The sequence below is a fragment of the Gadus macrocephalus genome, chromosome 2 (assembly GCF_031168955.1).
Source record: "Gadus macrocephalus chromosome 2, ASM3116895v1".
NCBI lineage: Eukaryota > Metazoa > Chordata > Actinopteri > Gadiformes > Gadidae > Gadus > Gadus macrocephalus.
In genome coordinates this window covers 12,904,861-12,920,670 of record NC_082383.1, presented here as the reverse complement: position 1 = coordinate 12,920,670, position 15,810 = coordinate 12,904,861, and the positions used below count along the sequence as shown (strand labels likewise).

Genomic DNA, 15,810 nt, shown 5'->3' with positions numbered 1-15,810 from the left:
AGACATTGATTGTCATTCAATAGAAAACGCCTGAACATCAAAGAATTTTCCCTCTACAAAATCATTTAATACCATTCACAAATGAATAATCGTCCGTGTATGGCTGCACAACACATTGACAGTGACCATGCCGTTCAACAGGTAAAACACTGTATTTATTGTGTCTGGGTCTGGGAGCCTGGCTTCCTTTAGGACTTTTCTGCCGTGACCTCTGGTGCCTTCAAATCCTTCTTCAGCGGACCCTGAACGTCAAAAAGGAAGTCAAGCAAAGGTTGGAATGGCTCGCAATCACAGTTTACCTTGTTTTAACAATTATGAAGAACAAAACCCATATACAGACATGCATACAGATCCAGACTTGTGTGTGTGTGACTGTAACACTGACTTGATTCAACCACTATCAGCTTTAACAGCTCAGCTATACTATATTTTATCTCAATGTATTCAGACTTTATCACTTTAGCTATTTGTTTAACTCTTCACTTAATTTGTTCCAACCATTTTTCATTTTTTAAACGGTGTGCACGTTTACATTGCACACACAACAACAACATTGAGCAACCCACCATGAATGCCCTCTTCTCCTGGGCGGTCTGGAAGCAGCCGTGACCGAACTTTGACGTGGTGTCGATAAACTTCAGATCGATGGTCTCCAGGGACTTGCGAGACGTGTGAACCAACAACGACTGTGAGGAGAAACAACACGAGACAATAGTCCGACCTGTAGCTTAGGTATAGCCAACTGGACCCCCTCCATGATCCCCGGTTTATAACATATATAAGGGTGAATGAAATGCCGCTACTGCTATAATGATGATCTAGGACAGCACTTCATGACTCCCAACGTGTGATGTGTTGTTGCCTGGGAATATTTGTGTTGTTTGCCAGGGGCCACTTGTGTGGTTTGCAGAAGTTACACTTGTTGGTTTCCAGGGGTGATGTGTGTGGTTGCTAGGGGGTACACGCATGGTTGCAAGAGGTCAGACACAAGGACTTTAAGCATGCATAAATACAATAATTATGTCATTTTTGTCCATGTAAAAATGTTAAGTTCAGCAAAGTTAGGTGCAACTCTAAAACTATGGTAATTGTCTTCAGACAGGCTTGGAATCTTACTTAGTACTTTGGGTTGGGTCTCACTGATCCACACTTTTCTATCTATTCCCTTGTAACTGAGGACCGTTGTTGAAGCAGAGGCGTTTACCTTTCTGAGTGTGAGGACTCTCTTCTTGACTCCCACCACACAGCCCTTCACCATGAGGAAGTCATTCTTCACCTCACCGTAGCGAACGAAACCGCCCTAAGAATGCACACAATCAATAAATCACCAAATCCTTCTTAATAGATAGATAATTGTTGTAAACTGTTAGGAGAATCATTACAGATGAGTTTTAGAGTAAGATAACATCGTACATTTATACTCCGGTTACGGTTAATTTGTCACAGCAGTACATTAACAAGAAGAACAAGACAATTGAAAGAACGACACAATTAAAGACAAAACAGTACCTATATTAATAAATAAATATATATTTTTGATATGGTTGAATTTACACTGTTTTTTTCAGGTAGGCTTTACCAGTGGGGTGATGGATTTCTGGCTGGCATCATAGTTTGTGGAAGCGTTGTTATGGACCACCTTCCCATCCTGGACACGGAGCCCCTGACCCACACGGTAGATCTGCGCACAAACAGAAGAATGAGGACCTCTGGAGCTTTGCAGTGTATATACATTTAAATACAACCTGAATGATTAAACATGAAATTATAAAATGGTGGGCAGAAGAAAATATATTGTCAGGAAGACCAAATATCCACTACACATCCCCAATAAAACCTGATAGTCTATTTGAGTTGTATAAATAAAATCACCTTTTTGTTTAACTCTGTGCGGTGGTGGTAACCCTTCTGGCCAGCGCGGGCAATGGTGTAGCTGACGCGGGCCGGATGCCAGGCCCCGATGCAGGCAACCTTCCTCAGGCCCTTGTGGGTCTTCCTGGGTAGCTTCTTGACATGCCAGCGGCTCGTCACACCTGGGAGTCAACCAGAGAACAAGACAGTTGGAGAGGGTTTGTGTACATGCTTGTGTGTCTGTGTGTGTGTGTGTGTGTATGTCTGAGTCTGTTTCTTTTTAGAAAAGATAATAATATACAAGGTTATCAGCTCACTACCTTAAGCACAGGAATACTAGACCCTGTACTTTACATGCACTTTCTCTCAGACTTGGTTTACACAAGAACTGGCCAGCCGTACCCTTGAACCCGTGGCCTTTGGTGACTCCGATAACGTCGATCATCTCGTCCTGGCAGAAGACAGCAGAGACAGGCACCGCCTGCTCAAAGTGTTCCCTGGCCCAGTCCACCTTGGCCGCAATGCTGCCTCCGTTTAGCTGCACCTCCATCATGTGGGCCTTCTTCTGCCTGAAGGGCAGCAGACGCATCTGAAAGGAGGAGGGAAGAGGAGAGAGAGCGAGAGAGAGCGAGAGAGAGCGAGAGAGAGCGAGAGAGAGAGAGAGAGAGAGAGAGAGAGAGAGAGAGAGAGAGAGAGAGAGAGAGAGGGGGGGAGGGGTGGAGGTTTGGAGAGATGGATTGGAGGCATGATGAGATGTAGAGAGAGAGGATGGAGTCAGAGGGACAAGGTTTGAAGAGGAGGAGACAGAGGGAAAGAGAGACACAAAACATGAGCAAAAGCCTATATCCGTTATCGTTAAAATTGTTGGGAATTTAACAGGAATTTAAATGTATGGAGGGGAATGCCCAACAAAGTTAGGGATGGACTATTTACCAGGTTGACTTCACAACCTCGTCATAGGATAATAACCTATAATAACAAACACTAAACCCTTACCCGGATCATTCCCCCTACCCTATTCTCAAGGAGATCTAAAGATATGTTCCCTTTGCAAATGTATTTAATTATCCATCATAACACGCATGCCCAACAACCTTAATAAAGTTAACCACAAAGAAGAAAGTAAATTGAAATGCTGAAATAAGTAGAATTATTGTACAATGTAATAAAAGCCATTCTAATTCTTGCCCAACCTATCTCTAAAAATGTATGTCATGCGGGTTGGACAGGACAGCAGTTTGAGTGGGCCTTCCACCCCCTTCCTAAGGGTTATATTTAAACTGTCATTTGAAGCGCAACACTGGTCTGGCTCCTGCCTAGCTACAAGACAGCAGTGTGTGTCACAGTCATTTTAGTTTCAAGAGTGGCAGCCAACAGATTAGCCATGGCATGACTGGCTGACATACGGTCATGTGATCATGTCGGATAACATAAGATCTTCTAACAAGAGGTATTTGTTGGGTACACTTGGCTGTCAATCAATTCCTGGCTGTGCCAACAGGTCTTAGCTGATAGAGAAGTAGAGAGGGCAGGTCTTAAAACTGGAGTGGGGGATGCGTACACTACCTATCATAGATTAGAGATATGGTAAGTGGACTGTTGGACATAGTTGTTTGTAAATGTGAACACTGTGTCAAGGGTACCTGAGAATGGACGATCACCCTGATGACTGAACAGTATCTCTTCAATGATGCAAAATCCTTTTCAAGTTGCTTCTTTCCACTTTCATCTTGCCATTTCTTGCTGTACTTGGTAAAGGCCTTCTTTTTGCTCTTGTACCTACATCAGATAGGTTAGAATTGGACAGATACTGTCATGTATCGTGTCTATATAGCCTCAATAGGCCTTATTCACATAGCGGCCATCTTTGTGCCATCTCGGCTCTAAACGCCAGTGTCTAGAACCAAGATTGAGCCAAGATGGCCAGCTTAGGGACAAGATGGATGCTAGGTGAATAAGGCCCTGTGGTGTTATTCAATCCAATACAGCCCATCAGAATATACTTTGATCAAAGTCCCCTAACCAGTTTTTGTAGAAGCGGCGCTTGCACTCATCACTGATATGCTCGGCAAAGACGGTCTTGAAGCTGCGCAGTCCGCGGATGGTGTCGATGTAGCCCACAATGCCCACCACTATGACAGGGGGGGTCTCCAGGATGGTAACTGCCTCTACCTCCTCACGCTTGGACTGCTCTGTTGTTGGAGGGAAGAGCACCAGGGGCCAGTAGTTCAGCAAAATGCTCTCAATAAGGCCTGTTTGTAATGTATACAGTAAAGCTCAATTTGGTAAATCACTGTCTTTCGGGTTGGATTATAGATCCAACACTTCTCATCAAGTCATACACAAACATATCTATTTAGTTAAAAATGTCCATGAAAGGAATACACATGTTATTTTTTACCTCACTACATAAAGGACATAGAGTTGTGTTTTCTGAAAGTGTGGCTCCCTACTCATAAATGGGTGGCAGCAGGGTACCAAGTGGGTCATATATAGTATGTATGAAGACAGCAAAGGTTGAGTCCTCACGACCAAATGTACCCCTACGAGTGGGTCACAGCATCAAAAGGTTTGGGAAGCCCTGACATCAAAGGAGGATTTTACTTGATAAAGAGATATGATTTCACTGACATTGACACTAAAAGATTCTCTGACTTTTACAGAGATTAAGATTTCTCTGAGTTTGACATTGAGGAGTATGTGGGATGATGACATGACGCAGGACTACCCCAGCCAGCGGTACCTACTGAGGGCGGTGCGGTGGACCTCTCGGAGGGTGTGGGTCATGCCGGCCTTGTAGGCGAGGAAGGCGGTGAGGTGGACAGGCTTGCTGGCGTCGTCCTTGGGCCAGGTGCGCACCTTTCCTCGTTGCTTCTTGCTCCGCTTGTGGGGCAGGAAGCCCATGTGCCCGTGGCGGGGGGCGTGGAATTTACGGTGAGACTGGAGAGGAAGAGCGACACCCCATATGTAAGTGTGTGAGTGAGACGATGACTAGTCTCCATGGATACGGACGGTCAACAATTACAATTGCACCCTAAAGAAAACGCAAGATTCCTCAAACACTTGATGGAGAGATGTATACGTGTCAAAACAAGATTGTGACATTGACTTTGAGATAAGACTTTTATCGGAAGATCTTTAAAACCTTAATTAAACTATGAATCCTACAAGTCCTACATGGCTATAGTTTAAGCATATGGTATAACAGACGTTTTTTTAAGAGCAGTGTCACAGCAGGTGTCAATGTTCAAATATAGACTTTTTCAAACTATCATACATTTTTGCCCAATCAAACTACTCTTTCTATAATGTCCAGTGTTGTTCATGTCATAAAATGGAGGACAAGCCATACACGTGTTGGTTTGTTCCACGGCAACATGATACTCTGCCATGTGTCTTCAGCTCTCTCAGATACACGTTATGTAGCAGCACAGACATTAAGCTTTTTCAAGCGGCACAAACAATTACGTCCTCTAGTTTTATAATAGTTTTATAATATTCAACAATCTGATAAGAAACGTAAAAAAAAATTAAGCTGAAGGCATAATCAAGTGATCTGTTCAAAGCTACCAATGACAAATTGCATTTATTTTACACAACTCTTAAAGCCAATCTTTTAACATAAATCATAGCCCAACACATGCCTAAAGGAGACATAGAAACACACAAACCAAGATTTTAAAAGCTTTTAGATAACAAATTAATGTAAATAAAAATACGAGAGTAGAGCACTGACCATGTTGGGTCGTCTGGACAGGAGTCCCAAAGAGAGAGAGAGAGCGAAAGAGAGAGACAGGATCAAGTGTTGAAGTAAGAAATAGACTAAAAATGTTACAGTGTGAGAGCTTTAATTTGATTGGCTGGCTGGGTCTGGCTGAGGGGCCATATTACTTTTCAAGTAAGGTCAGCCCTGCCAAGTGTGGAGACCAGAGTCACCAGGGGGGGGGGGGACATGGGGAGAAGAGGGAGAGAGGAGGGTCTTACTGGTCATCTGGTTGGATGGAGAAGTGTACAGGAACTATCCCTCCGAGATATCATTCTGTGTTAACAAAATACTGATCCAAACATACAAATAAATACTCAATAACAGGGGTACCAATTCTTTATAAAAAGGTTTGATAAGAAAAAAGCATACATTCAAGAACCAGATCTCCCCATTTCTAATATCTCATGACTGTTTCACATCGCATTACTTAATTTATTTCTAAATAGCAATACGTAGGCATTTAAAAATATTGTATCTATAGGAATAGGCTTAATTATTAGTGTTCATAACATTTATATTTTATTTCATGATTGCATACTGTCAATTACTCGACGTCAACAGGCAATCTTGTGAAACGTCAGCACCACCTGCTGGACTTACATAATATTTCAAAACCCGACCTTTTACCTTTAACCTGTATTCATAGAAAAATCCAACGGATTTACGAAAGAGTAAATAAATATCAACGGGAAGACTGTATGAATACAATTTATAATAATTTCATGATATCATTGTGATAATACAAAAAAAATAAAAAATACGTGTGTGTTGACCTCTAAGCCGCCATATTCAACTGTCTGCGCATGCGTCACGTATTAAGGACCGAAGACTAGGTCGAATTTAAGGATTTGTCTTGTTTCCGATTTAAAATAAGGCACAATGCCTGATGATTTCGACAAAGATGTCTACCCAGTGCCTCCACGTCGGACGCCAGCTGATAATAAACAGACCAGCCTGCCAAGTCCAGCAGTGATCGCGTCCAAACTGTTCTATTATTCGGTGGATCTCCCAGTCACCAAATTTAGAGGTTGGTGGAGTCAAACTTGTAATTATTATCTAATGTTGTTCGCTATCTTATTAGAGCTTCTGAGAATGTACCTTCTAACAAAATAGACGATTACATCGATCTGTTTGATTTTGGAAATGGCAATGACAAAGTATTCAAATGTTTAGCTGGGAATGCTTCTTGCAGTGCTAAACTTGAGCTAACGATGTTAGCAGCCTAGATGCTTTTTGGCACAATGCAAATGTGACCTCTGTAAAATGTGTATACAACAAATTCTTTAAAATATGTTCTGATTATTTATGTTTCTGTCCCTTTTCCAGAATGTATTGATAGCATCCAGTCTGGCCACAAGTCAGTCTATTACCACCAGAGGTTCCGCCGTGTCCCTGATCTGACTGAGTGCGAGGAGGGCGACTATGTCTGCTACTATGAAGCCGAGATGCAGTGGAGGAGAGACTAGTAAGCTCCGTCTCATCCTTTGGTACCGCCAACTGCTGATTGGGCCATCCAATGAAATTACCAGTTGACCTAGTTTACATAATTATATACCTGTTCTCGATTTTAGCACCTTGTGTTTGATGACCGATCTTTATCGGTTTGCTAACTCATGATATGACACGCTGTAGAGATGTATTCAATACCTGATTAAGAAAGTAAAGTTCAACATGTCCATATTGATGCTCAAAGTCAAATTATCCAACCGATCTTTTTTTAATATATATTTCTTGACATTATATTTTGACTTCATGTCCTTTTCACCACTCGGTTCCTCTTCCCTCTCTCTACTCTTCTATCGCTTTCTCCTTACAACAGTAAGGTGGACCAGGAGATTGTCCGTATCCTCCAGGAGCGCATGAGGGCTTGCACGCAGAGGGAGGGGGACAGCTACCACCAGAACTGTTCAAAGGAGCTGCAGAATTACAATGATGCCACGAAGGCCTTCCTATCGCGCTGTAAGTAAAGTTACGTGGAGGTTGTTAATCTAGTGTTGTACGGGTTGGAACTCGTAAATGCTACCTTAGATCTGTTTCCTCCTTTCAGTCCTTTTCGGCATATGATTTTGTGATTTTCTAAATGTTTTCTAGTTTGTTATTTGAACACGGATATCTTTGCCAGGACTCCCTCAAAAATATAAAGTACATAAATATCCAAGTAGGATGGTATATGTAAATGTACATTTATTTGTAAAGCACATTTAAAAAAACAACAACAGTTGACCAAAGTGCTAGGTATGACACACGTTCTGTCCCAAATCATGTCCCATGGAGGTATGATTCAGATGTTGGAATTTAGATCTGATTCCTGGTTGCTGGAATCCAGATCTACGATGAGGACATGCACTTCACCAGTAGCTGCCTAAATATATGTTTTTTGCTTGTTGCGATATTTTAAAACTTATTGTGTGTTTATACATTTTGGACTGTTATGGGCCAATTATGACAAAAACAGACCATTGGTTAGTTTCAGCATGGATTCGGTTGCACTCAACAGCTAAGTTGGCATTGGAAAAAACTAACAGAAAGTGGGCTCACAAGTTCCAGTATGGCTGTGAAAAGGCCCCATTGAGATTAACCATGAAACACAAACAAAAAAAATGTCCATGGAGGAAAATATCTATTTGTATCAGTATATTACTGTATGTGCAAGGTGCTGTCTAGCACAGTTAGGCATGGCATTAACACGCCAGTGTTCAATTCCTACTGTGGCCAAAACTGCTAAGAATCTATCTACATTCTCCATTGTAAGACCCTTTGGATGAACGTGTCCACCAAATGTCATAATTATTATCCACAACACCTCTGAAAAGCATATTTACGCAATTAATTCAGATGCATTTCATGAAGAGCAGGAAGCAATCTGGTATCTTACCCATGGATGCCTACGGGTAAACCCAGCTCAAAACATTTGGCACCACAGGCAATAAACAACTTCCCCCTGCCCCCCAAAGTCATTGTCGGCACCCTCCCTGAAATGTACATGTCTTTTATTTATCATGTGTGTCATTGCTAGAGCTAAGCAATATATATCTTTAAATGTATATTAATGTAATTCTGCCATTTTGCAGATGGAGATCTGGGAGCGTACGCCAGTGGAAGGAAGTGTCTAATGAAGCAGAAGGAGAGGATGATGGATGCTCAGAAAGCTTAAAACAAATAACTATTCAGTCTTTACCCGTGTGATAATTGTAAAATAAACTTTATGGGATCTATTTATGTAGCCATGGTTTCCACTCTATTCATCTTTCCATGAAGTATCATTTTTGGAAACTTTGTAAGACTTTCCAACCTTCCCAAAATAGGCTTCATCATCGATAGTAGCAGTGAAACAGGTGGAATTATGCGTCTGTAAACATGCTCTTGCCCATTATAACATTGGCAAGCTCAAATATTTATTTGGAGATAAGCTGATTGTTCCCATAGAACCCAAGGGTGTTGGACAACCAGTTCATAATACTTCAAACGCAAGGGCTTTTATCATTTGGCCAGACTCCACCTGTTACCGCTTTCAGTGATACTGAAATGTCTTTTGAGAATTCACAATACACTATTCACCCATATTAACCCTATGATTAATACCCGTTGCCAGGTATGACTTGTCAATCTGGTGTTGAACCCATCCTGTTCTGTTGGTCACTAGCTCTTAACTAGACCGCCCCTGTCCTCTGGCAGGTGCGTAGCTAGGATATTATTACTTTGGTGGCCAGCTCGGGCCAGTCTGTTTGGGATGGCACTTCACTGATGACGGGGAACTATTAGTGTGCAGTATTTATTCATAACGTCAAAATATAACACTGAATAAGAAGTCAGGTCAAACTAACAGTTCATATAATTTATTTTAGAGTTTCCGTTCAGGATAATTTATTTTTTTCATACTGGGGGGGGGGCAACCTCTGACCCCATGTGGCTACACCCGTTCTCCGGACACTATTTGCTCTATGCAACAAGTCCATTGGCACCTCACGTAAAATTATCTTGACTTAATTCTGCATGTTATGACCTAATATGCACTGCAGTAGCTGGCTGTACTTTACAGGGAAAAGCAAGTTCAGTGCTGAACTTGCCAGTAGCCTATGCAGAGAAAGTATAAATAAAAGTTCCCTTGTGGAACTTTTATTTATAAAATTTATAAAACTAGTGGCTTCCAGATAAGTCTGTGGAAACAGACTTCCTAAACGCAAGACTGCTGATTTAGCGCTAGTTTAATGCAGATACAAATAAGCAAGCTCTAGTTATCTTTACACATTAAAACATGGGTTAGATTCAAATTCTCAAGTACTTCCAATAGCAACCCGATTTAATGCAACACATTCAAATAATGCGTCAGACTGAATGCTTTTGATTGGTCAAGTTTTATTCAACGAAGCCATTGTACAAAAGCAATTAGGAGGTGGCGGGTGGCACAGGTGCTGCGTTCCTCTGCACGGCAACCCTGATGTGGGTCTTGGCCAGATGGTCAGTGAACTCCTGCAAACAAACACGATGAGCATCTTCTGCACCACAAGCAGTTAACAAAATAAATCACAACCTATCTGGGTAGGGTACGGACCTGGTAGGGTGACTTGGTGAAGACGGTCTCCTTCCAGAGATCAGGGGTCAGGTAGCTGTACGTCTTTGAGATGGCGTCAAAGGTAGCCTTGGCTGAAAACAAAAGCATAAAGTATTAGAGCAGCCGACGGCAATGGGAGGTTTGGCCACACCTCAGTTTAACTAAACAGAATGTAGAGCACACAACAGGGGAACAGAAGACACCATTGAGAGGTCCTTCTGCCGTGCACTAATAATGCCCGTTACTCTCTCTCCGTTTTAAGACAGAATCGTCACAGCAAAGGCGAATCTGGGCAGAGCAAGGAGAATCAAATATCCCAGCGCAGGTTCAACCTCTAACAAACACAACGGGACCCTTACCGAAGTTGCCAAGGGTGGCGGTGCAGCCTCTGGCAGAGGTGTAGCAATCGTCAATACCAGCCATCATGAGCAGCTTCTTGGGCACGGGGGCCGACACAATGCCGGTACCGCGGGGTGCAGGGATGAGACGCACCAGGACGGAGCCACAGCGACCGGTGACCTTGCAGGGCACGGTGTGGGGCTTGCCGATCTTGTTACCCCAGTAACCTCTCCTGACTGGAACAATGGACAGCTTGGCCAGGATGATTGCACCACGGATGGCGGTTGCCACCTCCTTGGAGCACTTGACACCCAGACCAACGTGGCCGTTGTAGTCGCCGATGGCAACGAAGGCCTTGAACCTTGTACGCTGACCAGCCCTGGTCTGCTTCTGGACAGGCATGATCTTCAGCACCTCGTCCTTCAGCGCCGACCCCAAGAAGAAGTCGATGATCTCCGACTCCTGAAACACAAAGTTACTTATTTAATTGAGTCAACTACTTATCCAGGGGAAAACACAATACGATTTATCACTGGCAAGGGTCACCTGGTCAATAGGGCAGCATACAGTAATACATTTTTGCTGAACTATCCATTTGGCGATTTAAGTGCAAAATAACATGTACATATCCAGCAGCCAATCTTTCTGTTCCAAAAGAGCATTATCTTAACCTATTTCTTACATTTAGAGCAATAAAATTTTACCTTGATAGGCAGGGAGTAGAGATAGATCTCCTCAAGGGACTTTATCTTCAAGTCCTTGACAAGACGTCCCAGCTTGGTGACGGGCACCCACTGAAACAATACAACAAGTTAACGACGCGTTTTGGTCTCGTTTTTAATCAGTAGAAGCAAATTGACAACACGCAAAGTTAACATTATTTAACATGGGCAGTAAAGTGGGGCTTACCTCCTTGTCCTCGGACTTGCCGCCTCTAGCTCCACGGCCCCTGCCGCGGCCTCTACCACGTCCACGGCCGCGTCCGCGGCCACGGTCGCCGCCACCAAAACCGCCACGGTCGCCGCCGCCAAAACCTCCGCGAAAACCTCCTCTACCACCGGCGTCGTCCGCCATTTGCTGATGGATTAAAAATGAGCATCCCAGTTATTTAGAGGAAACAAGCACTAGGAAGCAATCAGCATTGCCACCAGAGTAGTGTTCAATATATAACTATTTTAATCAAATCCCAGTAAGTAAATGTATCAATAGATATAATACTAAACATTTCAGTTCACGTTTTATATGTAAATCGCTATATTTGAAACCAAGATGAAAGAGATTGTTGTAGATTTTAGCACGCATTCGATGTGCGGTAGACTTACGTGATCTGTATAACAGGAAGAAGAAAAAACAGTAGTTCCGCTCTGTATTTATACGACTTGTTCTCGCGATAGTTTAGGGAAGCGGTGCCGCTGTTGGTAACAAGACAACTGTGATGGATCCTATGACTCCAAAGTAATCTTCGTATCGATATATATATATTTTTTTAAAAAAGAACTACAAAAAAAGTCCGGAAACTTAATGCATTCACTGGGTAAAATCTATTCTGCTCTTGTTTATCTGAATGAACGACCTAATTCTCTCAGAGAAAGGTTTTATGTAAAATTAATTCTTCCCTATTTTTCTGAATTAATGACGCAAAATTGTTCAAGAAACTCACCTTTATGGAGTACGGTTGCTGCTGATGATCAGCCTAACCCTCCACAGAGGCTTTAAAGTACGGGGTCGCTACGGTATTAGTTAAAATGCTAAATTATGTAATCGAACTTTTAGCTTGACCTCATGTAATAGAAAATATTGCTTTTCAGATGCATCATCTTTATTTTTCTATCATTTTTCCTTAGAGTCGAGATCTTAACTATGTGAATAACAGCTTCTCTTGAGATTTTCTCCTTATTTCAGGAAAAATAAGAGCATTTTGTTTCCAATGGAAACCTTTTTCCGATATAATTACCTCTTAAATTCGTTAATGACTGTTTTTATATCGATAAATAACAGACAAAGGACATTATAATATATGATTCCTTTTTATAAAAAAAACACATAGACATTGGAATTCATCATTATCATCATATCATTTCACTTTTAAAGCTGTACTGTGCAAAAATAAGATGGTCAATAATGAAACCAGTTCTATAGGTCCCCTGAGGTGGCATCGGAAAAATTGTAAATAGCATGACCATGTGTTAGTTGCAAGTGGACACCAAACAAAGCTATCAACATGTGTTGGGTAAAACAATTTATACAATATACCTACCAAATGCCACATTACAAGCTTGTACCAAATAAAAAACTCCTTCTCATTGACATAGACAAAAAGCAGGACCCAAGATTTTCCCCAGTCAAAATATTAAACTCTGATTTTAAAATGTGAACAAGCAAGATGGCAACAGAGGCATTAACAATTGGCAGTTCACGAAAGACCATCTAAAAATTCTGTAAACCACAGTATTTTATACTTTTCTTTACGTCATCAAACATGTAGCTTAATCACTCACACACACACAAAACCCAAGAGAAAACCCTCCTCCTAATCATGAGCCACTGGCACTGGCGCCTCCGCTGGTCTCCCCCTGGTCCTCCTCCACCTCCTCCTCCTCCACCTCCTCCTCCACCTCCTCTTCCTGCAGGTCGTCCATGACCTCCAGGCTCTCGCAGATCAGGCCGATCTGCCTCTTCATGTGGGCCATGGTGCTCTGCATGCGCCGCATTTTCCGCTGCAGGGCAGCGGCGATGGCCCGGTGGTTCCTCTGCCTCAAGGCGTACTCCTGCCTCAGCTGCCGGTAGCAGTTGTGCTGGGCCTGCGTACGGTGGGACAGCACAACGCCGCAGCCCATGTGGCAGGGCTGCCGCCAGTGTTCGCAGTGGCGCGCGTGCGTGTCCAGGTCGCGGCGGAGGAGCTGGGCACGGCAGCCCTGGTACGGGCAGGGGATGAGCTCGTAGACGCAGCTCATGCTGTGGCAATACTGTTCCGCGAGTGGGAACGTCGCTGAGCAGCCGCGGATCTCATTCCTACACTGGATGGGGACCAAGCGCAGAACGTGTTGAGGGAAACTTAACGTCTTTCTAGACATAGAGTACGATATACTTAGGGAAGCATTGGGTATATGTTTTGTGAAAGCATGGCCGTTCATACGGCTAACATGAGATGGAGTTTGACATGGTCATTCCAGAACATTCAATTCCCTTCATAATGCAAAAAAGTATTTCAACAGAAATGTTTAAAGGGGACTTATTATACCACCAGGTGTGAGTGTGATTAGCCTTACAAGCCGTTTCGAAAATCTGCCTAATATGACATCACTAGTGGGTGTGTCCACCTAGATCTGTGCTGGATAGATCTATCTACCAGCCTACCCAGTGGACTGAAGTAAACATTGCTCATCTATCCTGCACAGATCTAGGTGGACACACCCACTAGTGATGTCATATTAGGCCGATTTTCGAAACGGCTTGTAAGGCTAATCACACTCACACCTGGTGGTATAATAAGTCCCCTTTAAGAAAAAGTTAAAAACAAGACTGGCTCATAATCTCATGGTGCCTCAGTGTTGATTAAGTTAATTTTGAGTTTTGAAAATCGACATTATCTGAAGAAAGTATCATAGCCGTTGTCCCTCCTTTGTGTACCTACCTTAATCTTCATGCGGCCAATCGACCTGCTGAGCTTGAACATGACAAAGATGACGCTCTGGTTGACAGCCTTTCTGCAGCACGGGCATGTCTCCTGCCTAGAGAGGAATCACTTTCAGTCAACACCGCTCTGCAACTTGTTCCTACTCCTGTTTAGTATTTAGCCAACAATCAAGGGCGACTTACGTCATTAATAAGCATTGTAGGGTTAAGGCCTCTTTCTCAGGGAGGCCTACAGCACGTAGGCATGTGAGCAACTGCAAAGGACATTCGGGTTGGAACCCAGAAACTTTTGTCTGAGAGTCCAACAACCCAACCACTGCACTTCCCCTGCCCCAGAAATTGTGTAATGTGAATGAAGTTATAATCCCCATAGGTCAGTGAGGTCTGTACCTCTTCAGCCATTGCAAAATGCATCTCTTGCAGAAGATGTGATGGCACGTGGCTCTCACGGGGCATCGTAGGACCCCCTGGCAGATGGTGCAAATGAGGTCGTAGTCCGGCGTGTCCACGAACAGCTCCACATCGTAACCCCCGCTCTGCGGTGATGCCTCTGAATCCGCCTGGAGACATGGGGTGACCAATCACAATGACGCACACACATTTATTAAGAGTTGCGAGAAATGTTTCATTATGAATGTAATATGTTATAAGACATACATTTTAAAACATGGATATAACATAGGTTATAGTTTCTATCATTTCTAATTATGTATTAGTGTATTGTTATTCAAGTTTTGTTATTAATCGCTAGTTTCCAGCTTATGGAAACTACAACTACTACTACTTATAGGGTTGGGATCACAAATGCCCCTAACCTGTAACTATCAGCGTGTCATTGTTAAGGCAAATGGGACCAACTATAATTGCCCTTCTGGGGGAAAAAAACATGTGATCAGATAATGTAATAATAAAAGTAATGTATATTTATTAACACCTACATAACGTACAAAAATGTACGTTATGTAATAAGCGATTACTTGCTAGAATTTTCTTTTAAACAGAGACCAAAGTCAGCGGATGACTACACATTTACCAAAATAAACTTTCAGCGCTCAATATAAATTACAATATAAACATTCACATTTTGTCAATGTCATTCGAATCCTAAATAACATTTTTCAATCAAGCCAAAACTCACCATAACAACCTTCACTTCTGATCAGCCTCTTTCCATTCCTGTTTAGGGCTACTCCATATCGCTCGCAGTCATGTAACACAAGCTACACACCCACATTATCAATAGAACACATACATGAACCTTCCTCACAACGCATGAAGTCAGGGAACATGCGCGTAAACAAATGCATATCTACCAATATATCTAAACCACGGAGGAGATAATTGTTTTCCATGTGAGGCGTGGGCCTTCTGTCTTGTTCTAGCATGGTGAACGCCAATCATGTTGGAAAATGACAGTTTTTTGTCACGGCGAACCACTTCTCTAGCGACATCCATTGCTCTGAATAGATGTTTTGAACGTCAAAACAAAACAGGCACGTTATAATTTAGAGAGGACAATTCATTATAAGTCACTCACGTTAAGAAATCTTGAATTATATTGTATTTGAAATGGGAATCCCTAATGACGTATAGTAATTATTGAGCGAATGTATTCTTTATTTAAAAATTACTGAATGACAAATTGGGATATAAACTATTAAGCCAA

General features: G+C 42.5%; 4 protein-coding genes across 6 annotated transcripts; 1 reads left to right on the top strand and 3 right to left on the bottom strand.

The window, feature by feature from the left end:
* Positions 1-42: 42 nt before the first annotated feature.
* LOC132449945 (large ribosomal subunit protein uL3-like) lies at positions 43-5,746 on the bottom strand. The gene is made up of 10 exons (XM_060041850.1): positions 5,588-5,746; positions 4,599-4,791; positions 3,875-4,043; positions 3,495-3,630; positions 2,254-2,440; positions 1,873-2,033; positions 1,580-1,681; positions 1,205-1,300; positions 567-686; positions 43-242 (listed from the first exon to the last, which is right to left on the bottom strand). Exons 1-10 carry the CDS (start codon positions 5,588-5,590, stop codon positions 189-191), a joined length of 1,221 nt encoding a protein of 406 aa, XP_059897833.1. The 5' UTR covers positions 5,591-5,746; the 3' UTR covers positions 43-188.
* Positions 5,747-6,404: 658 nt separating this feature from the next.
* On the top strand, positions 6,405-8,832 carry ndufb10 (NADH:ubiquinone oxidoreductase subunit B10). The gene is made up of 4 exons (XM_060041918.1): positions 6,405-6,644; positions 6,944-7,082; positions 7,437-7,576; positions 8,689-8,832. Exons 1-4 carry the CDS (start codon positions 6,497-6,499, stop codon positions 8,769-8,771), a joined length of 510 nt encoding a protein of 169 aa, XP_059897901.1. The 5' UTR covers positions 6,405-6,496; the 3' UTR covers positions 8,772-8,832.
* Positions 8,833-9,953: 1,121 nt separating this feature from the next.
* On the bottom strand, positions 9,954-11,585 carry rps2 (ribosomal protein S2). The gene is made up of 5 exons (XM_060041874.1): positions 11,418-11,585; positions 11,213-11,302; positions 10,529-10,970; positions 10,170-10,261; positions 9,954-10,087 (listed from the first exon to the last, which is right to left on the bottom strand). The coding sequence occupies exons 1-5, from the start codon at positions 11,580-11,582 to the stop codon at positions 10,004-10,006; spliced, it is 873 nt and encodes a 290-aa protein (XP_059897857.1). The 5' UTR covers positions 11,583-11,585; the 3' UTR covers positions 9,954-10,003.
* Positions 11,586-12,516: 931 nt separating this feature from the next.
* rnf151 (ring finger protein 151) lies at positions 12,517-15,809 on the bottom strand. Of its 3 annotated transcripts, none has more exons than XM_060041892.1 (5): positions 15,682-15,809; positions 15,283-15,364; positions 14,535-14,704; positions 14,143-14,239; positions 12,517-13,525 (listed from the first exon to the last, which is right to left on the bottom strand). In XM_060041892.1, exons 2-5 carry the CDS (start codon positions 15,283-15,285, stop codon positions 13,043-13,045), a joined length of 753 nt encoding a protein of 250 aa, XP_059897875.1. In that variant the 5' UTR covers positions 15,286-15,364; positions 15,682-15,809; the 3' UTR covers positions 12,517-13,042. The 3 variants fall into 3 exon arrangements, with proteins under 3 accessions (XP_059897875.1, XP_059897886.1, XP_059897867.1); XM_060041903.1 differs by lacking the exon at positions 15,682-15,809 and adding an exon at positions 14,328-14,398 and having other exon boundaries at positions 15,283-15,666; XM_060041884.1 differs by lacking the exon at positions 15,682-15,809 and having other exon boundaries at positions 15,283-15,655.
* Between the last annotated feature and the right edge of the window lies 1 nt (position 15,810).